This window comes from Mustela putorius, unplaced genomic scaffold (genome assembly GCF_011764305.1).
Source record: "Mustela putorius furo isolate JIRA1106 unplaced genomic scaffold, ASM1176430v1.1 tig00003909_pilon_pilon_pilon, whole genome shotgun sequence".
Classification (NCBI taxonomy): domain Eukaryota; kingdom Metazoa; phylum Chordata; class Mammalia; order Carnivora; family Mustelidae; genus Mustela; species Mustela putorius.
Genome location: NW_025422057.1, coordinates 9,356,388 through 9,378,320, shown reverse-complemented (window position 1 = coordinate 9,378,320; position 21,933 = coordinate 9,356,388). Strand labels below are relative to the sequence as shown.

The following is a 21,933-nucleotide window of genomic DNA, read 5'->3' as shown; positions in this document are numbered from 1 at the left end:
GCACTGTGGCAAGAGTAGCTTCATCCAGTGGCACTGCTTGGGGTTTCCTGCGTCATTTCCCGCGTGGAAGGACTTAAGGTGAAATAAGAACCCCGCCTGCCTTGTCCCGGGCTGTGACAGTGAACATGACGGTGACAGTTGTTCCTGTTCTTTACTGAGTGTTCAGTTTGGGGGACCCTCCCCCCAGAAGACCTCGGAACTCCAAGCACGTGGATTCCAGAGCAGAAGGGCAGCCTTCCACGCACTGGCATCACCACCTCCTGGATTCCCCTTGGGATTGTCATGATTCCCGTTCACGGCTCTGACAACATGAGGAGGAGAAAAAACAACCCACCCTATCTATTATTGTAATGGCCTGACTTAAAAATCTATGATCACTTAGAACACACACACACACCCCTCTTTTTTTTTTTTTAAAGAGATTTCATTTTCTGGGTGTTTCTGTATTTCAAGTCCCAGAAAAAAGTGATTCTCAGCTATAGAAACAGAGAGCAATGTCCTGAAGCAAGATGACAGGTGCAGAGCCACCTGACCTGCCCCTGGGTGTCAGCCCCAGGGAGCTGCTGTCTGGGCTCAGAGCTGAAGGATGAGCAGAGAAGAAACGGGACCCAGAGTGTGGAGAGCAGGTCCTCGTGCACCCTGACCGCAGCCCTGGCCACACTGAGGCAAGTCGCCCTGGTCCTGGCTCCAAGTCTGAGAGGTAGCCAGGGCTGGAGGTTTGTTCCTGAAGGCGACCTCAGCCCTGTGGCCCCGGTTGTGGAATTCCCTGGCATCCCAGAAACAGAAGAGCAGGAGGACAGGAGATCCTGTGCGAGGGGTGCTGACCCTGGGTCCGGACCACCCAGAGACGTCACTGCGCATGTCTCTGCAGGCTGAGGTTAGCTGGGGCTCAGGCACTGGGTGATGGTTACTGGGTTTCATTAATAGAGAAACAGCCCCTCAGTGTGGGCATGTGTGGTTTCAAGCTACAGATGCTTGGGGCCCCAAGTTTAAATGGGGGGGCAGTTTCTCTCTTTCCTGTGGGACCCAAGGAACCCAACATTCTGAGAGCATTAAACTAGCCCTAGAAGAGATGTCTTCTAATATTCCACTGGCTGTGGGTGGCCATCTGGGATGATTTAACTGCATTTAATGAGAGAAAAATGGAAGGAAGAGACAATGAACCAGTGTGAACCGCAGTTCATGACAATGGAGAGCCCCTCCCCTGTGAATCTCCCACAGTCTCTCCTAGGGACGCCCTTGCCTGAAGGCTTGTTGCTAACGCTCACTGGAACAGTTATTAAAATTAGCGAACTGGGGCTCCTGGGTGGCTCAGTGGGTTAAGCCTCTGCCTTCAGCCCAGGGCATGATCTCAGGGTCCTGGGATTGAGCCCCCACATCAGGCTCTCTGCAGCAGGGACCCTGCTTCCCCAGCCCCCCCCCCCACCTGCCTCTCTGCCTACTTGTGATCTCTGTCAAATAAATAAATAAAATCTTAAAAATACATAAAAATAAAATTAGCAAACTGCTAGGTTTGGGCAGGTTGTATCTTCTGAAGAGTCGTATTAACTGCTTTAGCTCTAAGCATGGACATAGCCCCTGGGGCTCTTAGTTAATGAGTTTTGAATCAGTTTCTTCTTTGTAATGATAATAACTAGCATCTGTGAGTGTCTTCTATAGTGGAGACTTGTGTGAAGTGCTCTTCATGTATTATGTTAGTTAACCCTGGAAAGCCTGTAATTATGATCCCATTTTCCAGATACGGTAACGGAGGCATGGACCCTGAAGCCTTACAGCTAAATAAGCTGTGACGCTCAGGTTTTGTTTTTTATTTCTAAGATTTTATTTATTTATTTGACAAAGATCACAAGTAGGCAAAGAGGCAGGCAGAGAGAGTGAGGAAGCAGACTCCCTGCTGAGCAGAGAGCCCAATGGGGGGCTCGATCCCAGGACCCTGAGATCATGACCTGAGCCGAAGGCAGAGGCTTTAACCACGAGTCATCCAGGTGCCCCTGAAGCTCGGTTTTTAACCACTGCACCTGCGACCTTATTCTTGGGTCCAGCCTCATGTTGCTCCGGCATGGCGGCGATGGAGGAATTTGAGAGGGAAAAAACACAAGGTTTATGCCTGCATTTCAGGTCGAGTTGAATAAATGTTATAGGACATGACAGGCTATCCTGACAAACCCAGCTCTTTGAATGAAGAGACTCTCCACCATGTGGGGAGCTCTTTACTGTCCTGACGAGGTGCTCCCATCAGCCACTGGGGCAGGCGGGCCGGGGACTGTGCTGCCATTTTGCAGGCCTCTGTCTAGAAACAGGCTCCAAGAGGTGCACCGATGTGGGTTTTCTGAATGGCCCAGACTTCTTGAAATTATACTGCTTCTAAAATATTAAACCCACACAAGACATTAATATTGGGCAGTGTTTTTGAAGTCTCAAAGGTTTTCCTTTCTCCCCACTGACAGAAGATGTCAGAACATGTCAACTTGGGCATCTTGGAGGCTTCCGGGTTCTTTTAGGGTAACTCTTACCATTTTGACCCAGATGCTGTCTGGGGAGGTTAGATAGATAACATTCACGTTTGGGGAGGTTAGATAGATAACATTCACTGAATGTGGATTTCTTATTCACTCACTGGAGGATGAGGACCATGTCTTTTTTTTTTTTTTTCCCCTCTAAACTTTTTATTTGGGGTTTTTCAGGTTTACAAAAATGTTGTAAAGATAATACAGAACTCCTGCTTTCTCTTCCTGCAGCTTCCTCTAAAATTAACCTCTTATACCATGTCTTTTAAAAACTTCCGTGTCCGCTTAGAACCTGGATTCAACCCTTCCCGGACATGAGGCAGAAGCATCAAAATCCCCCTGAAACATGACTCTTGTTTTCTCTGTATTTTGAAGGACAACCCAGCTCTCTCTGACTCCAAACCTTGTTCGTTTTTCTGCCATATTTGTGTCAGAAAACATTCCATCAGGGGTAGCTGAAAATTCCAGCCTTGGGGCCTGTCCCCCCGTCAGCCCAACAAAGTAACTGCTAGGTAAGACTCCTGACTGGGGTGTCCTCAGCTGCCAGTGTGGGTAAGCTGCTCCAATCTTTTGTTTTCTCCTCAGAGGGGAAGAAATGTTTGGGATGACCCAGCAGAACTGGTCTGAGCCTTTGCTTCCCTGGACAGGGCAGATGGGCGGCCCAAGCTGGCCCCAGCACAGAACATGTGTTCCCCCATATTTGGCAGCCTCCGGGTTGTTTCTGAAATCCGATTCCTAGTGCCATGGGGATGACCTTTGGTCTACTTCCCAGCATTCACCTGCAGTCACACGGCTCCCAAGAAGCTTGCTCAAAGAGTGGGTGAGTTGGCAAGACACTCTGGTCATGATCTAACCATGTTTATGGGCATGACCAGTAAGCCAGGGGGAGCCCATTGCACAGGTAAGGTCAAGGGAATTTTTTTTTTTTTTTTTTTTTTTTAATGGTAAGACACTTTAGCTCTTGATAAAGTATATTTTTTTAGAGCTGGAAAGTGCCTGTTGGAGGATTGCTTTAAAATAGACCCTGGGCTCTGGAGGATTCTAGAGCCAAAGAAAGGCTGTTTGTTTACTCAAGCAGTGGCAGCACAGGAAAGATTTGAAGAAGCAACTTGACAAGGCTGTTCGTCGTGGGGAGGATTGCCAATTTTTTTGTCCTGCCTGACACTGGGAAGTGTGAGGGAAATTTTAGACACGCCTGCTGTTTTCTGGACACAGCAGAGCCCTGAGGGTCCTGAGGGCAGCAGGACGTAGCGCTGTTGCTAGGATGGAGAAACTGGAAGGGGGACTCAGAGTCTCTGAGGGGAAATGTGGTGGAGGGGTGAGGTCTGAGGCCTCTGCGTGCTTCTCCCGGCTGGCAGAAGTGGCTATTTTTTATTTATGTATTTATTTTAAAAGATTTTATTTAGGGCGCCTGGGTGGCTCAGTGGGTTAAAACCTCTGCCTTCAGCTCAGGTCACGATCCTGGGGTCCTGGGATCAAGCCCCGCTTCGGGCTCTCTGCTCGGCGGGGAGCCTGCTTCCCTTCCTCTCTCTGCCTGCCTCTCTGCCTACTTGTCATCTCTTTCTCTGTCAAATAAATAAATAAAATCTTTTAAAAAATGATTTTATTTATTAGAGAGGGAGCGTGAGAGAGAGAAAGCATGAGCGGGGTGGCGATTGGGTAGGGGCAGAGGCAGATGGAGAAGCAGACTCCCCACGGAGCAGGGAGCTTAGTGAGGACTCGATCCCAGGACCCTGAGCTCATAACCTGAGCTGAAGGCAGACGCTTAGCCAACTGAGCCACCCAGGAGCCCTGAAATGGAAATACTCAATTTTCTAAAACATCCAACACATTTTTGTGAAACGCTTCTCTATGCCAGGTGCTATTTTGGGCAATGAACCTAGGCCCCTGGACCACGTTATTCATAAATGTCCCATTGTTTTAGTTACTTGGAGTGTGGCAGAAAGATGGCAGGGGTCATAGGCAACTGTTTCCACGTATGGTGAAGCCACATAAGGTAGGGTTCAAGAGCACAGGCTGAGACTGAATCCCAGGTCTGTCGCTTTCAAGCCGTGTGCCCTAGTGCAAGGGGCTTAACCTCTCTCTGCTGGTGTTCTCATCTGTGAGATAGAGTTGCAGTAAGCACTGAATGAATTTCAACAGGTAAGGCTCTTAGAAGAACAGCACTTGGCCCATGGAAATTGTTGGTAGTAATAAGTTCGCTATTACTGTTACAGCAGAGGAAGTGCTAGGTTGGTGTTGGGTGGACTCTTGCTGTGCACAAAGTATTGGCTTTAAGAGGGAATACCTGGCCAAGTCATGGAATGTTCTGGTTTTCATCTGAGAAATGGGAAACATTATTTTGCCTTCCTGTTTAGCTCACAGGGATTTTGTAAGACTCTGATCGATTTCAAAGCACTGAAAAGTGCATGTGCCATTCCTATTGATAGTACTGATGCTTTTGTTTTTTAAAAAAGTTTTTTAAAGATTTATTTATTTATTTGACAGAGAGAGAAAGGGAGAGAGCACAAGCAGGGGAAGCGGCAGGAGTAGGGAGAGAGAGAAGCAGGCTTCAAGCTGAGCAGGGAGACTGATGCAGGGCTCAATCCCAGGACCCCGGGATCATGACCTGAGCCAAAAGCAGACGCTTAACAGACTGAGCCACCCTGGTGCCCCATTTTTTTTTATTTTAAAAAACATTTATTTATTTATTTTTAGAGCGAGAGTGAGCAGGCAGAGGGAGAGGGAGAAAGAGAGAAGCAGACTCCTTGTGAAGCTTGGAGCCCGATGTAGGGCTTGATCTTATAATGCTGAGATCATGACCTGAGCTGCAATCAAGAGTTGGACTGAGCTCCCCAGGCACCCCAGTACCAGTGCATGCAGGAAACCTTCTGGCTCTGTTTTGTCGGAGAGAGATGGCATTCTTCTCACAGATTAGCTTTCTATTAGGAGGTGGTGGGACTGAAAAGGCAGAAAGGCAGATCCTTTTGTCTGCTTCAAAGATGAATCTGAGCCCTTCTTAGATTTCCTTGCCTGAGGAATGTTAACACATGGTCCCTTATCCCCTCTAGTGAGAGCAGGGGTCTGCCTCCTTACACCATCTGTTGTTTGCATCTGTCTGGGCTCTTAGACATGTCAGTGTCTTTCCAGAATTACTTAGTGTAACCTTGCATGGTATAAAGAGCAGGAGATTTATCTGTAAATTATTTGCGGAAGCATTTGCTGCTGCTGATGTGACTGAATGGGAAGCCTGGCTGCAGAAGGTGTTTGGAGCCAAGGCCAACGTGACATTCAGACAAGTAGGAATTGGGTTACAATTTTAAAAATTCAGGACCCTGGTATGAAAATGTCACTCACTCTGTATTGTTTTTCTTGAGCTACTGTAGTGAAAATTTTTAACTCATTTACTGTCCAAAGGTAGTAGTGTTATATAGATAAAGAACATTCTAGAAGAACACTTTGGAGGTTGAACTGACAGTGATTTAAAGCTTGAATTGTCTTGATACTATCCAACAGGGATGATTGTCATTCTGGTTCACAGATCGGGGGACTGAGGTCTATAGGACAGGGTGGAGTTCTCATGTCAGAGCATGGTCCAGCCAGCCTGGAAGTCATGCCAGCAGGGAGGGGGTCAGCAGCCCTTCTGTTAGGTGAGGGATCAGCCCCGCTCTCTCCGCCACCTTCAACACTTCCCCACTAAAGGGTTGGAACAAAAATGCCTTTTTCCAGCACTGGGGTCCGAGAGAAATGGGTCCCTCTAGACTCCACTACTGTGTGATCTTAGCCAAAGATTTCCCCTCTGCAAGCCTCAGCTCTAAAACAAGGACATGAGTAGCACTTTACTCTTAAGGTTGTTGTGAAGTTTTAATCACATGGTTCATGGAGACCAGTAGCCCAGTGCCTGGTGTTTAGTAAGTGCTCAATAAACAGGCGCTAGTAAGTGCTCAATAAACAGGCGCTAGTCTTACTGTCCTTTCCTCCCACATTCTGTCTCAACAAAAGTGAATGGAGGTTCTCTAATTGTAGGACCATGTCAGCACACTAGGATGTGAGGCCCCTGAGAGCTGAGGCATCTTTGATATTTTACCTTTGGATACAACTGGGGGATCAAAGCAGCCAGCTGTTCAGATACGTGCCCTAGTTGGGGGAAACAGAACCAACGCTGGCTTGCTCTTTAGGCTCTGTGTGAAGGTCAAGGACACCACCCATCCAACAGCAGATTCAAGGTGTTAGGAAGACCCCCAAGTCCAGATTGAGCTGATGATTTGCACCCCCATGTCCCATGGAAGCTCCAGAATTGGTTTCCAACAACCCCAGCCTAGAGGTTGATAGAGCTGGTGGGTGGCGTTCACCCTTCCTGGGAGGACTGGGTCTCCCCTTGGGGGGGCCCTGTGTTTATACATTTGTGGTCACGGCATGGGGTGCTGTCTCCCTAGACTGAGCAACTCTAGGGAAGGGATGAAACCTCATTCATTTTTGTAGCCCCCACTTCTAGCATTGGTTCTTGTGCATGGTATGGTTTAGATGAATCTAGAGAGCATGAGCAGGGGCAGGGGAGAAGGGCAGAGGGAGAGGGAGAAGCAGGCTCCCTGCTGAGCATGGGCTCCCTCCTAGGTCTCCACGATCATGATCTGGGCTGAAGGCAGACGCTTAACTGCCTGAGCCACCCGATGAGTGTATTTTAGATAATTGAATAGATCAACACATCAATAAATACTTTCTGGAAAACTGGGTGAAATGAGATATTTATCAAATGATTTGGCTGCATCAGGATCCGTAGTCACAACTGGTAAATTATTGGGCTTAGGAGAGGCCTTTTGTATTTCCAGCTGCTGGTTTTGTTGGGCAGGGCTGGCGGGGTCTGTCTCTGGAGCAGCGCCCCCTGAGGGGTGAGAGAAGATTTCTAGCAACAAGGATCAGTCAGACACAGTGAGCCCCGCAAAGTCTGGAGGAGCTCTTCTTGCCTGTCTCCTGGTGCCTCACCTCTACCGCCTCCCTCAAGGACAGGACCAGGGGCTCACGGAGCTCTGTTTCTCCCAAACACCTGACAAGCCATGTGCCTAGGTCTGAGCTGTAACAGCTGGAGTACAGGGAAGCTGTTTCTAATTCACATGAAGGTGCTGTCTGCTCACAGGCCACGCACCTGCCCAGAGCGGCACCGCCTTCCAGTGTTCACGCAGGTGCCCCCCAGGCTAGGGGCTGCCCTGCCCTGTGGATTTGGATCATCTGCCAGGTTTAAGCAAGGTGAAAAGAAATGAGGCCTTGTGTTAACTGTCCCCAAAACTGTGTTCCATGGAACACTAGCTCTAGGAGATGGTGACAGGTGACACGTGAACAGAAGGATCCTGTGGTCAAGAAACTTTGGGAAAGGGAGTTAGAATTCAATGTCATTTGACCACAGAACTTCTCAGACCCTTTCTGGCACTCCGTGAATTTTGAAAACAGGGCTAGATAACCAGCACTTCTTAAACTTAGCTGACATAGAGCACTATGTCTCCTTCAAAGCTGGTCTGATCATTAATGGAATGTACTTTTTTGGGTTGCAAGTGACAGAAATCCACCTTGTACCAGAGAAGGCAAACGGGAACTTGAGATCTCAGGTATCGTTGGCTGGAGGGGGCAGAACAGGCTGGGCCCCAGACCAAGTGGTACCAAAGCCTCCACATCACCGGGACCGCTGCCCCTCTGTCCCTCACCCAGGCTTCTCTCTGCCTGCTGGCACTAGTCTCTCTCGGCGCAGGCAGCCTTTGTCCGCAGTGTCTACAAACAGGCTTCTGGTAGCGCCGCATTCTTATTCTGCAGAATCCTCACCTCTGGGTCTTTGGGGAGTCTTGTGTGCGCCCCAGTAGGCAGGGTGGTGGGGCCCTGTGAAGGAGCACTGCCGGGAAGATGGGCTGAAAGACAGCCACTGCTTTGGGTTTAAAGAAGCCCTTTCCCCCTTTCTGACATTTGTTCTATACTTAATGTGCCTTATTTATTATTTATTTATGAGTCTTACTTATTTATAAAGAGTCCTATTTATTTATTTATGATTTTATTTATTTAATTAGCAATAATCGCACCTCGGATAAACCTCATTGGCTATGATACTGCCACTGCGCAAAGCTATGATTTTATTTATTTATTTAACACAGAGAGCGAGCACAAACTGGGGGAGTGGCAGGCAGAGGGAGAAGCAGACTCCCCAGTAAGCAAGGCGCCCAAAGCAGGACTCGATCCCAGGACCTTGGGAACATGACCTGAGCCAAAGGCAGAAGCTTAGCCAACTGAGCCACCCAGGCGCCCCATAAAATGAGAACTATTTAAACTGATTTTTAAAAACCTCTCATTTTTTTTCTGTCCCATGACCTGAAGTTTGGACCATCCTTTCTTGGTTTTAAAAAGTGCTTACCTGGCAGACGAGCTTAATGTGGGAGTGAAGGAAAAGAAACGGCCTCTCAGAATGGCTCGGGTCTTGCACGGGGAGGCCCAAGTTTCCAAGGGCTCATCATTTTCTTTGTTCAGTGTCTTGCCTGGGTTTCCGGTGGAATTCTGGTTTGTGGGACCGCGGGGGAGGGAGGAGGAGATGGCTTCCATCTAGGTGACGCCACAAGCCAGTTAGACACTTGAAGATCTTCGAGCAGACATCCTCCCTCTCTCCAGGGAGCGGAGGCCCCCCACCGAAGTCTGGTAGGTGTCCCCAGTGCTGGCCTTGGACTGTCGCAGGCATCCTGCTCAGCTGGAGTCTCGTGTGTAACTGTGCGTCTCCTCCATCAGAGCAGTGCAGGGGCCACGCTTGCCGGGCTCCCTGCAGTGCAGGGGCCACGCTTGCCAGGCTCCCTGCACGCCTCCCCATGTGGCTTGCGCCCACGCGCAGTGCTGCTCAGGCGGATGAGAAAGCAAACGAACAACCTGATGCGGCCGGTGGCCAGCTGAGAAATGCTTCTGTGTCTTCAGACACTCCTATTTGATTTCTGTTCCAATTTCTCTTCCTTCTGGCTCAGAAAACTTCACCAGCTCAGAGTCCGGGGTCTGTGCAACCACCTGGGAGAGGTCAGAACGTGAAAGGGGACCCAGAGAATTCTGGAAGTGCCGGGCATGGAGACTTGCACAGGTAAGAGCCCGGGTCAGAGGACTGGCCCAGCACAACGGGTGGCTTGCTCGCTACTGGTTCAGCATTTGCTTTGGAAAATTTACTCTAAAACCTGTGACATGGTCCTCCATGGTGACATGGTCAAAGCAGTGGTTCGTAGATGGCTTTGGGATTGCCTCGACCTGCATGATGGGAGAACTAATGTTTTTCTGCCCAATGAAACTAGCAATTATGGGCTTCCGTTCATTCCAGCAATACTCCAGGTTGTTTATCTTCATTATCAGAACTTATTTAAGCCTATAAAGGCTTGAATAAAAAGGTCAAGGCTACCAAAGGATGTATCAGGGGTGTCTCATGCATGGTGAGTTGGGGGAGTCTGTGTTCAGGCCTGGTAGCCAATGAAGGCACCAGAGGTCAAGACAGGATTCAAACTCTATTACTAACGTGACAGGTACCTTGAGTCCCAGGGAGGCTAGTGGGTGAATTCCAGAAATTAAGAAGGCCACACTGGTGCAGTGGAACAAGGCCAGTGCGGGTGTGGACCATCGGTGGGAGCCTTCCTCATTATGATCCCCGGGAGGTCCCGATTTCCCTACTGTGGCTATTGGGAAAAAGTCCAACAGATTCCTCCCATGTGGTGTTTGGCACCCATAGTTTTAGGGACGCTCCCAAGCAGAGGGCCAGCAGACGTGAACATTCAGTCCCCAGGACAGACTCGGGGCAAGAACACTGGAGGCAGTCAGTGATTGTGGGTTCAGTGCGTGATCTGGTTGGAAGAACCCTCCTGGGGATCTAGGAGGCTCTAATCACAGCCTTAAAGCAATAAATCAACATGAGCTCCAAACACAAAAATGAGAAATTGAAAGGTAGACCTCGCCCCCCTCTATACACTCATACACATCATAGACAGTAGATAATGAGATTTTTAGGTCATGAATGCTTTGCAGTATCATGTTACCCAAGAGTTTAAGCAACATTTGTGTGTTTGGGCGGTAAACAATGGGGGACCACGGGTGGGTCAGAGCGTCACCTGGTGGCAGGAATTCCCAGGCCTGGCGGGTATGACTCTCTGGGCCGCTCACACAAGTGCCCTCCAGAAGAGGCACTTTGAACCCCTTGGCCTGAATATTAGAATTCTTCAGGGAAATGGTGGGGCAGAGTGTTCTTTTTTGCTGAAGGCATCGCAGAATACGCCTTGACCAACACCTTTGATCCTGTTTTCTGCCCTCCTTGGCCTTGTAGACCCCCTGTGGCTGTTCCTCATTCATGAGCTTTTTATCAGGGTAACTGGACAGAGGTTTTAATATTCGGCTCCAATGAGACCAGATGACCCATCTGAACTGGCTCAGGGTGATCACGAAACTAATAGAGTCATCTTTTCTAGAATTCTCTGCGAAGGCCCTCCGTGCTGGCCGAGACCCGAGGTCCAGCCCCCTCCCCCCTCCTCCCCCATGGAGGTTCTGGGATCCCTCAAGAGGCTTGGGAAGTATTTGGGGCCTGGGTCACAGCTCGACTGAGGGGTAACAGCAGCTGGGAGGGCTTTTGCTCCTTGTTCCCTCAGCTTTAGTCAATTATTCTTTTTCCCTTGAGGAAGAGTTGCTTCTCGTTGCCAAATGAACTGATCATAAATGAGGTGCCTTCCACAAGCCCAAAGAAGCAACTTCCTGTTCTCAATTAGAAACATGAATTCTGCTCTATAGATGCAAGACTGTCTGTGGTGCAGGGCTCTGGACTAAGTTGCTCACAAACTCTCAAGAGGTGAGCGGGCTCCTGGAGTCAGGCTGCGTGCAGGAGGAGACACACGCCGCCCTCGGCATCTGCCATAAAGATAACGGCAGTTACCAGTTTGCACATGGGGACCAGACACCATGCCAAAGGCTCTAGGCACACAGAATACACTTTGATTTTCTTTAAGTCAATTCATTTCCAATTCCAAGTCCTTACTCTGCCAGGCTGGTGGGAATGCCCTTGCCAGCCGTCCCTGGAAGTCGCCATCGTCTGTCCCCTCACCACCGTGGTGCGCACCAGTCCACACCACACGGTCCCTCAGGCCCTAAGACCGTGCTGCCTTCAGGACACTCTTGGCGCCAGGGGAATCTTTGGTGAGGCTGGGAGCCCCGGAGCCATTCCCTTCAGGGTTCTGTGCCCGTCCCCTGTGAGCCCGGGGACACAGTCAGGAAGCAGGGAGGGACTCTCAGACGTTGGCCACTTTCTACGACTTGGCTCTCTTGTCATTCTCAAATACAGTTGCCTCTTTCTTTGCCACATCAGATGATCAGCATTTTCTCTTCATAGGATATATTATAGGTTTTTACAAAAGATTGAAGAACACCTCGTACTGTGTTTTCTCCTTGGAAAAACTCCAGAGAGAAAGCACAGAATGGCCTGCAGTGGCTCCTGCTGGGCCTGGAGACAAGGGCAGAACGTGGGGAAAAGGCCTATGTTAATCCGGTCTGACAACCTCCACACAGCGTTCTCTCCGCTGTACAGATGGGGACACTGAGGCTTGGAGCCTTGTGTCATTTATGCTTTAGTGATAGAGGTAGAAAGTCCACTGTTTCTGCCTTGAGGCTTCTTCCCTTTGAATTACACAAGGAAGGCGTTCCTACATCCCCAAGGGGGTTCAGCTTTTCATCCTAAGGAGGCCCATCAATCTAACTGCCTTGCTTTCCCTCCGCCACATGGTGTCGCTGTTGGAACTTTAGCTCTATGTTGGTCAAACCTGGGCAGAGGCTGGGAGGCACGACCCTGATGCGCATCCGTGCACAAGTCCAGGGCTCCTGAGGGAGGATGATCCCACACTCCCAGGACAAAGCCGGGTTGCCCTCTTACTGCTCAGCAATGTCCATCCTGAGCACGGCTGCCCTGGGTACACACGTCCTGTTCTGGATCCATTGCCCACCGTCTTGTGAGCTTTCTCCTCCCTGCTTGGGTACCAATAGTCAGGGATGGCAGCAACCACCCCCCCTTTTTTTAAATCCTCAATACACAATGAATCTCATTCTACAACCTTCCCCAGATCATAGAGCTATTGGGTCGCACCAGAGGAAATGACTGCTTTGTAGGGAAAAGTTGTGTTGTGGCCATTTCCTGAGCTTTGGCATCCTACCCGCTCATTCTTCCAAGGAAGGCAGCGGTGATAGTTCAAAGATGACGGACTTTTCTCAGGGAGAACCTATGTGAATTTCTGGTGCCTCCGTCACTGATGAAGGACTGGAAACTCGACAGCCTATAGTCTTAACCATGATCCATAGGTTCTTAAATGTGAGCAGACTTCAGGATCGCCCACCAGGCTGCTTAAAACACAGATCGCTGGGTCTCTTTCCCAGACATTCTGATGCAGTAAGTGTGGGGCCAGGCCCAAGAATGAGCTCCTAACCAGTTCCCACGTGATGCTGATGCCGCTGGTCCAGACCTGCTGTGTTATCCCCTGGGACTATGTATTGCCAAGGCTGGGTGCTGTCCGGGTTCTCTGAGGGCAGCGGTGGGGCATCTTGAACTAAAGGGAACAGCTTGAGAGACCACTCCGGGTAAGGGCAGGGATCTCAACCGTAGATTCAGTATCTCCCTCCCTCCTGCTGCAGGAATCTTCCTGGACATTTTATTCCTAATTGCCCACCCTTCCCCAGAAGATTTCCATACTATAGATCTATTGTATACTTTCTGTGGTCTTTGGATAGCCTATCAGACCGATAATGCTTTGTAATTACACTGTGATAGCTGAGATATCTTTCCCCCTCCCAAGAGCCCACTTTCGCTCCTCTGGGGAGGGTCCAGGCCCCCTGAGCCCACGGCTCTGAGGTGGTGACAATGAGGGAGGAACAAACACAGCTTTGATATTCTGGATATTTTGGAGCTGAGAGAAGCCAGGACTTGCTGATGGATCGGATTTGGAAGAAAGGAGAGAACAGTCAAGGACTATTCCAGAAGCTTTCGCTTGACCAATTGGGTGGCGAGGATCATTTGCTGGGAAGTGAAGAAGTGAACCAGGTGTATTTAACTGAGGGCCATAGACACAGGGCCAGTGTCCAGGAGGCCATCCTGTTGTTACCTGGCAAGACAGTGTACCGCTCACAACCCTGGGCTCACCGGGGATACACGACAGTCCTCCATCTTTGGGAAGAAAGCCGGGTGCTCCTGTGTTTCAGGGACAGCTCACCTCCTGCTCTACGCGCAGCGCTGTCAACACCCGAGCCTAGGTCGTCCCTTTGGGGGAAGCAGGGGGATATATTCCATTTAGCAAACATGGATCAGCAGCTCACCATAGGCCAAGCTCTGAGCCTGAGACCAGAGGTAAAAAAAGACACTTTTTTTTTTTAAAGATTTTATTTCTTTATTTATTTGACAGAGAGACAGATCACAAGTAGGCAGAGAGGCAGGCAAGACAGAGAGAGGGGGGAGACAGGCTCCCCGCTGAGTAGAGAGTCCGATGTGGGGCTCAATCCCAGGACATTGAGATCATGACCTGAGCCGAAGGTAGGAGCTCAACCCGCTGAGCCACCCAGGTGTCCCCAGAGGTAAAAAAGACAAACAGGACATGTGGATCCAGTTGTACTCGGTTCTTACGTAGAGAATTCCAGAACTTCTTTAAGTCTGGAAACGGAAGTTGGGGCATATGTAATGAGCTCAACTGCTTGTTTTTTTCAAACACACAAACTCTTACTAGCACAGAAATCCTCAGCGTTTGGGTAGCAGGAGCTCAGGGAAAGGTAGAAAGATGGTTTGAAACATGAAACTTGAGATGCTGGCCGAGGGTGTTCCTTGAGCCTTGCCTGCCACGAGTCACCTGCCAGCAGGGCGTGGGACCCGGGGCTGAAACACCGCACCCAGCACTCAGCGCTGATGCCTGCAGATGACCTCCAGAAGGCCACGGGCAGGGGGGGCTTTCGAGGAGGAGGTGAAGAAATGCCCCCCGCCCAAAGTGTGGCTTGATGGGGCCTGGAATCCAGCTGGGTTTGGTGGTGCCCGGAAGCCTGGGCTCGGAGCCACGGTTCTGAGCTCTCACGGGTGTCTGAAAACATTTGTGCTGTGGGCTCCGGAATTAGAAAGCAAACCCCTGTCTGTTCTTTAAATTTAATTTCCCTATAAACAAGGTCCATTCTCAGACCCAGACAAAAGAAAAATCAGATCTGTTTTATGAGCAGCGGCTGGGACCAGCTCTTTACTGAGTGAGCCCGTGTCTCTGATGCAGTAGGAAACAGTTCCCACTGAACAAAGTTGTGCAAAGTTCCAGATCCCCTCGAGAGCTCCGGCCAAGGCAGGGTGTGCCGGGCCGGGCCAGGGCCGCCTCCGCCCTGCCGGTCCTGCTTCTGACTCACTGTTTATCTCTGGCAGGAAGTAAACACAGAGAGGAGGGGTAATGAGCTCCCCGACTTGTGACACGGGCTGAAAAAGAAGGTCACACGCTGAATTAGGTGTGTGTCTGCTTTCTGCTCATCTGGTTTCCACAGAGCATTTGAAAAGAGGACAGGAGTGTGTTTCCATCCTGAGATAATATCCCATTTAAATTGTCACATTTTGGGGCGCCTGGCTGGCTCAGTAGGTTAAGCCACTGCCTTCCGCTCAGGTCATGATCTCAGCGTCCTGGGATCGAGTCCCGCGTCAGGCTCTCTGCTTGGCGGGGAGCCTGCTTCCTCCTCTCTCTGTCTGCCTCTCTGCCTATTACTTGTGATCTCTCTCTGTCAAATAAATAAATAAAATCTTTTTAAAAAATTGTCACATTTTGGAAAATACAGAAAAATGAAAGTGAAGGGAGGGGAATCACCAATGCACTCAACCCCTACAGACAACTGCTCTTAAAATATTAGTGTTTCCCTCAGGCTTTTCTCATTTTCCAAGTTCTTTATTGATTGTGATAGCTGTGTGTGTATAAACATATGTATTTATAAATATTTAAATAACCAAATACCTTCAACGTATAAACATACATGTTTATATATAATCATATTTAAATATGTAAACAATATATTAGTATAAATATTTATATAGGGTCCATTTAAATAATTAATAGACTGTATTTTAGAGCAGTTTCAGGTTTACAGAAAAATTGAGCAGTACAGAGAATTCTCACATACTCCCGCTTCCTCCTAACAGTTTGCCTTATTTTTATTTTTTTTAAGTAGACTCCATGCTGAGCATAGAGCCCAGTGAAGGACTTGAACTCACAACCCTGAGATCAAGACCTAAGCTGACACTATGAGTCGGATGCTTAATAGGGCACCCCCAGTTTGCCTTATTATTAACATTTTGCATTAGTTGGTACATTTGTTACAGTTAATGAACCAATATTGAGACACTGTTATTAATTAAAATCAATAGCTTACAGTAAGTGTCACCCTTGTGTTGGACATATAGCCTCTGGGCTTGGCAAATCCATAATACCATTTACCCACCACTGCAATCTCTTACAGAAGGGTTTCAGTGCCTCAAGAAATCTCCTGTTTCTACCTGTTCATTCCTCCTCTCTCCCTCCCCCACCGGCCCCTGGTGACTACTGATCTTTTCACTGTCTTCATAGTTGGGTTTTTTTTTTTTTTCCAATTACATTTTTGTATTGGTGTAAGATACATTCTGTAAGAGTATGAAGCTGAGAGCTTTTTCTTTAAAAAAAGATTTTATTTATTTATTTGACACAGAGAGAGAGAAAGAGCACAAGAAGGCAGAGAGGCAGGTAGAGAGAGAAGCAGGCTCCCCACTGAGCAAGGAGCCAGATGCGGGACTCGATTCTAGGACCCTGGTTTCATGACCTGAGCTGAAGGCAGATGCTTAACCGACTGAGCCATCCAGGCACCCCTGAAGTTGAAAACTTGATGAATGTTTACATCCCTATGCACCTGATCAAGCCCAGCTCTAGGGCTAGATCATTCCTGTTGCCCAAGAACATTCTATCGTGTCACTTCCCAATCAATACCCAGCCCCAGAATAACAACTATTCTGACTTCTACCACCATGAATTAGTTTTGCCAGGTCTTGAACTTCACCTAAAGGGGGATTAAACAGCAACATAGAGTTTGGTGTCTGGGTTCTTTTGTACACAACTACTTGTTGGATTTTCAAATGATTTTTTACTGTGGTAAAAAAAGATAGCATAAAATTTACCATCTTAACCAATTCAGAGTACAGGTCAGTGTTGTGCAAATATTTCTGTGTTTTTTTTTCTTTTCTTTCCTTTTTTTTTTTTTTTTAAAGAGGGAAAGAGATGGAGGTGGGCAGAGGGAGAGGGAGGGAGGGAGAGAATCTTCAGCAGGCTCCACATGGAGTTCGATCTAACGACCCTAAGATCATGACCTGAGCTGAAAACAAGAGTCAGACACCTAACTGGCTGTCACTCAGGAACCCCTATTTCTATAGATTCTTAAGGTAGAAGCTGAGGTCATTGATTTGAGACTTTTTTTTTTCTTACTATAGGTGTTTTAGTGCATTGAAAGTCCAAGTCCTGCTTTAACTGCATGTGACATTTTGATATTTGTGTTTTCATTTTCATTTAGTTCAAATGCTTTCTAATTTCCTTTTTAATTTCTTCTTTGACTCATGGGCTATTAGAAGTGTATTGTTTAATATTCAAATACGTGGGGGATTTTCCAGATATCTTTTTTTTTTTTTTTTAAAGATCTACTTATTTATTTTAATGAGAGAGAGAGAGAGAGCACATGTGAGTCAGGGGAGGGGCAGAGAGAGAGAATCTCAAGCAGACTTTCCACTGGGCATGTGGGGACATTCAGCTCCATCCTGTGACCCATGAGATCATGACCTGAGCCCAAATGAAGAGATGCTGAACCAACTGAGACACCTAGGCACCCCAGTTATCCTTTGTTATTAATTTTTAATATAATTCCATTGCAGCCAGATGATATACTTTGAATAATTTGAATCTTTGAGAATTTATTGAGACTTTAAAAAAATGGGTAGAATGTGGTCTACCTTATAAATGTGTCATTTGCACTTGAAAAGAATGTAATTCTGCCACTAATGGATAGTGTTTAGTAAATAGCAACTGGGTTAAGTTGCTTGGTGGTGTTCTTTTGGTCTTTCATATCTGTACTGATTTTCCATCCGCTTGCTCAGTCAATTATTAAGAAAAGGGTGTGGAACTATCAGTTTATAATTGTGGACTTGGCCATTTCTTTTTTTTTTTCCATCAGTTTTTGCTTTATATATTTTAAAGCTCTGTGATTAAATAAACTTTAGAATGCTTATGTCCTATTGATGAATTGAACCTTTTATCATTATAATGATCTTCTTTATGGCTGGCAATATTCCTTGCTGCAAAATCTGTTTTGTTCCATATAATACAGACATAACTGCTTTCTTTTCACTAGTATTTTCACAGTATGGCTTCCCCCACCCATTCTCTTATTTTTTTTTTTTAAGATTTTATTTATTTGACAGAGAGAGATCTCAAGTAGGCAGAGAGGCAGGCAGAGAGAGGAGGAAGCAGGCTCCCTGCGGAGCAGAGAGCCCAAAGCGGGACTCGATCCCAGGACCCTGAGATCATGACCCGATCTGAAGGCAGAGGCCCAACCCACTGAGCCACCCAGGCACCCCATTCTCTTACTTTTAATCTCTCTGTGTTTTTAAGCAAAATTTGAAACGCTTTCTTGTAGACAGCTTACAGTTGGGTCTCCCTTTTTTTCATCCATTCTGAATATTGCTGCCTTTTAACTGAAATGTTTATAACATTTACATTTAATGTGAGTATTAATATGGTTGACTTCAATCTACAGTCTTATTGTTTTCTCCATCTCTTTTACCCTCTTTTTTTGCTTTCTTTTGGAAAAAGTAATTATTTTTATGATTCTATTTTATTTCCCTTTTAACTTATTAGCCACAACTATTTATGTTAGGTGGTTGCTTTCCGATCTATACTATACATCTTTTTTTTTAAATTTAAATTAAAAAAATTTTTTTAAGAGAATGCGTCTGTGATTTGTTGTTGTTGTTAAGATTATTTATTTATTTATTTGAGAGACAAAGATCACAAGTAGGCAGAAAGGCAGGTGGGTGGTGGGGGACAAAGGCCCCCCGCTGAGCAGGGAGCCCATTGCAGGGTTCGATCCCAGGACCCTGAGATCGTGACCTGAGCCGAAGGCAGAGGCTTTAACCCACTGAGCCACCCAGGTACCCCCATACTACACATCTTTAATGTGATACAATCTGCTTTCAAGTGATGTTGCACCATTTCAAGTACATTTGAGAGTCTTGCCCTGTATAACAGTAGACTTCTATCTCTCCCCTTTTGGCCTTTGTGCTTTGTTGTCATACATTTTATTTCTACATATATTTAAAATCACACAGTATATGTTATTTTGGCTTGACATAGCCAATTATCTCTTAAAGGAGATTTACAGAATGAGGAAAAAGAATTTCTGTTTACCTCCACAGTCACCGTTTCTGCTGTTCTTTATTCTTTTGGGTGGATACTGCTGGCCATCTGGTATTATTTCCTTTTGGTTTGAGGGGATTCCTTCAACATTCCTAATAGGTCTAGATTCCTAGATAGGTCTGCTGGTGATTAATTTTCTTAGTTTTAAATGTCTGAAAAAAAATCCTAATTTCACCTGTATTTTAGAAAGAGATTTTGCAGGACAAGGAGTTCTAGGTAGACAGTTCTTTTTCTTTTTCTACTTGAAAGATACTGCCCTACTGCACTCTAACTTGTGTGGTTTCCAACAAAAATTTCTTCCACCCTTTCTTTTGTTCTGTCCTTTCTTCTCCAAGTGCTTTTAATATTTTTCATGTTTTTAATGGTTTTAAACAATTTGGTTATGATGTGCCTTGGTGTACATGTCTTCTCGTTTCTTGTGTTGAGAGATTCTTGTATCTGCAGTTTTATGGTTTATGTCATTTTTGGAAAAAATTTCAGCCATTATTTCTTCAAATAGTTTTTAAAAATCTCCCTCCCTCCTTTGGGGATTCTAATTACACATATATTTGGGTGCTTGAAGTTATCTCACACTCACTGATACTCTTGTTTAAAAGATTTTTTTTTGTCTTTGTCTCTCTGCTTTTCATTTTAGACTGTTTCTATTGCTATGTCTTCAAGTTCACTAATCTTTTTCTCTGTAATGACTAATCTGTTACTAATACCATGCAGTGTGTTTTTCATTTTAGAAATTAGAGTTTTCATCTTGACCTGTTTGATTAGGATGTTTTTTATTTTTAAGTAATCCATATACCCCATTGTGGGGCTCAAAATCATGACCCCAAGATCAAGAGTTGCATGCTCTCCTCACTGAGCCAGCCAGGCACGTGTGGATTGGGATCTTTTTTTATATCCTCCATGTCTGTACTTGACATGCTCAATCTTTCCTTTAGCTTCCTGAACACAGGGAACACAGTTACAACACATTTTAAAGAGTCCTTGTATACAAATTCTATCATCTGCATAATTTCTGGAGTGGTTTTTATTGAGTTTTCTTTTCATTGTGGGTCATAGTTTCCTGTTTCTTTGCATTCCAGACACCGTGGGTCTTATGCTTTTGGATTCTGGATATTTTTGTATTTTTTTAAATACTCTTGAACTTTGCTCTGGGGGTGCAGTTCAGTTATTTGGAACAGCTTAATCCTTTTGGGGCTTCATTCGGTGGGACCAGAGCAGTGTTTAGCCCAGGGTTCATATTTTCTAGAACAGTGTTTAGTCCAGGTTCATGTTTTCCACTACAGAGGCAAGGCTCTTCCTAGCACTCTTGCAGATGTTCCATGCATTGTGAGAGTTTCCACGGTGGCTGGTGGGAACAGGAGATTTTCCCAGCCCTGTGTTAGCTTTAAGGATTCTTCCCTGTAAACCTCACAGGTGGTCTGAACCTAGATGCAGGTGGTATTTGTGCATATACATGCTGATCAGTACTTGGATATCCCCAGAGTTCTGTCTTTGTCCAGCTTTCTCTTCTCTGATGCCCCGAGATGCAGATGCCTCCTCCAGCCCCTCAAGTCGGGCAGACTCTCCACTCTCCCTGTGCTGCTTTCTCCAGGCCTTAGCTGGGGTAAGAACAGCACTTACTCTGCTGCCTTCCATCTCCAGGGATCACAAGCTTCTGTTTCTCGTGTCTTCTATAGCAGCCGATCCTCCATTAGTCCAACACTCTGTTGTGTTAATAATTCTTTAGATGACATTTCCCAACCCAAGCTCTCTGAAAAGACCAAAAAGCCACCCGTATCAAGTTTCTTTCTCTGGTTTTAAATGGAAGTGCAGCAAAACACCTGGCATTTATTTTGAGAGACGTGGGGAGACACTCCTAGGAAAAAAAATATTAATAAGAGAGGATGCCATGGGCAAGAGTTGTTTTTCTTTCCTTTTCAAGAGCAGCTTGTATTCCAGACACTTCTAGTCTCTTTTTGTGGCCTCAAATGCCAACTTGGACAGGAGTAAATCTTCCCAAATCATCACTGCAGCTGTGTTCATGTTGGGAAGGAGCATGGGATGGTTTTATTTCTTTAACATGGAAACAACTTGGCCCCTCGGTGATGTTGACTCATCAACTCCCTCCATCCCATACACATTTAGGCCAGTGGGATTATAGAAAGACAAATCCCAACCAAACAGGCTGGTGACTAGCACATTTTTGAGCTCAGTACACATGAGCTCAGCCTCACATAGGTAATATTGGTGACATCTTTTATTCAGGGAATGCCCCAAATTTTCTGAAAGGTTTTTCAGTCATCATGGGAAGATTCCAATATGTTTCCCACTTATACTGTGTTGATGAAGGCAGGAAAATGATTTTAATACACATTAGAAGTCTTATCAAAAAGGAATATTAACAAAAATATACTCACCGCTATTTGTTCTTTCTTGATATCAAAACAAAGAAAAACTACCACCATAACCCCGGCACACAAGAAACCACTGCTTGCATTTTTCTGTGGCTAAGTAGTAGGATTTAATTTTAAATGAAGAAAATATTGCTGATGTATTATTCCAGTGGCAGAGTGGTGGATAATCCTGTGCCTGGCAAAATGGAGCTCAAGGCCATGAGCAGGTACACCAGCCCCATGAACCTGGCTCTCCTCCCCCATCTCACCATGGTGCTGTTGGCCACCGGCATGTTCTTTACTGCCTGGCTCTTTGTTTATGAGGCTCCCTCCACCAAGAACAATAGGGATGTCTAAAAAGAGCTCCTCGTCTCCTTGGTGGCCTCGCTCTTCATGGACTTTGGGGTCCTCTTCCTGCCTGCTCCGAGTGGTGCCTACATATGAGCTCCAAAGGGTTCCAATCTGCTGGTGTCACTGAATTCCTGCTTCTGTAAATTAAATTTTTTTTTGAACTATTGCTGGAAGTGTCCTACCTGCTGCTTACAATAAAGAAAAATGTGTGACCAAAAGAAGAATTAAGAAAGGGGCATCTGGGTGGCACAGTCAGTTGAGTGACCAACTCTT

The 21,933-nt window shown here is 46.5% G+C and overlaps 1 protein-coding gene and 1 pseudogene across 14 annotated transcripts in view; one reads left to right on the top strand and one right to left on the bottom strand.

Annotated features, from left to right (window-relative positions):
* Positions 1–21,933, top strand: part of TACC2 (transforming acidic coiled-coil containing protein 2) — a 201,818-nt gene that overhangs the window by 29,140 nt on the left and 150,745 nt on the right. For 13 of the 14 annotated variants that reach the window (XM_045068841.1, XM_045068838.1, XM_045068845.1 and 10 more), the window contains one exon: positions 9,470–9,579. In XM_045068841.1, coding sequence (XP_044924776.1) covers positions 9,470–9,579 — 110 coding nt within the window. Of the gene's footprint in view, positions 1–582; positions 878–9,469; positions 9,580–21,933 lie in introns of those variants that run through there. The other variant, XM_045068842.1, reaches the window with a different exon arrangement.
* LOC123388792 lies at positions 8,484–8,593 on the bottom strand (annotated as a pseudogene).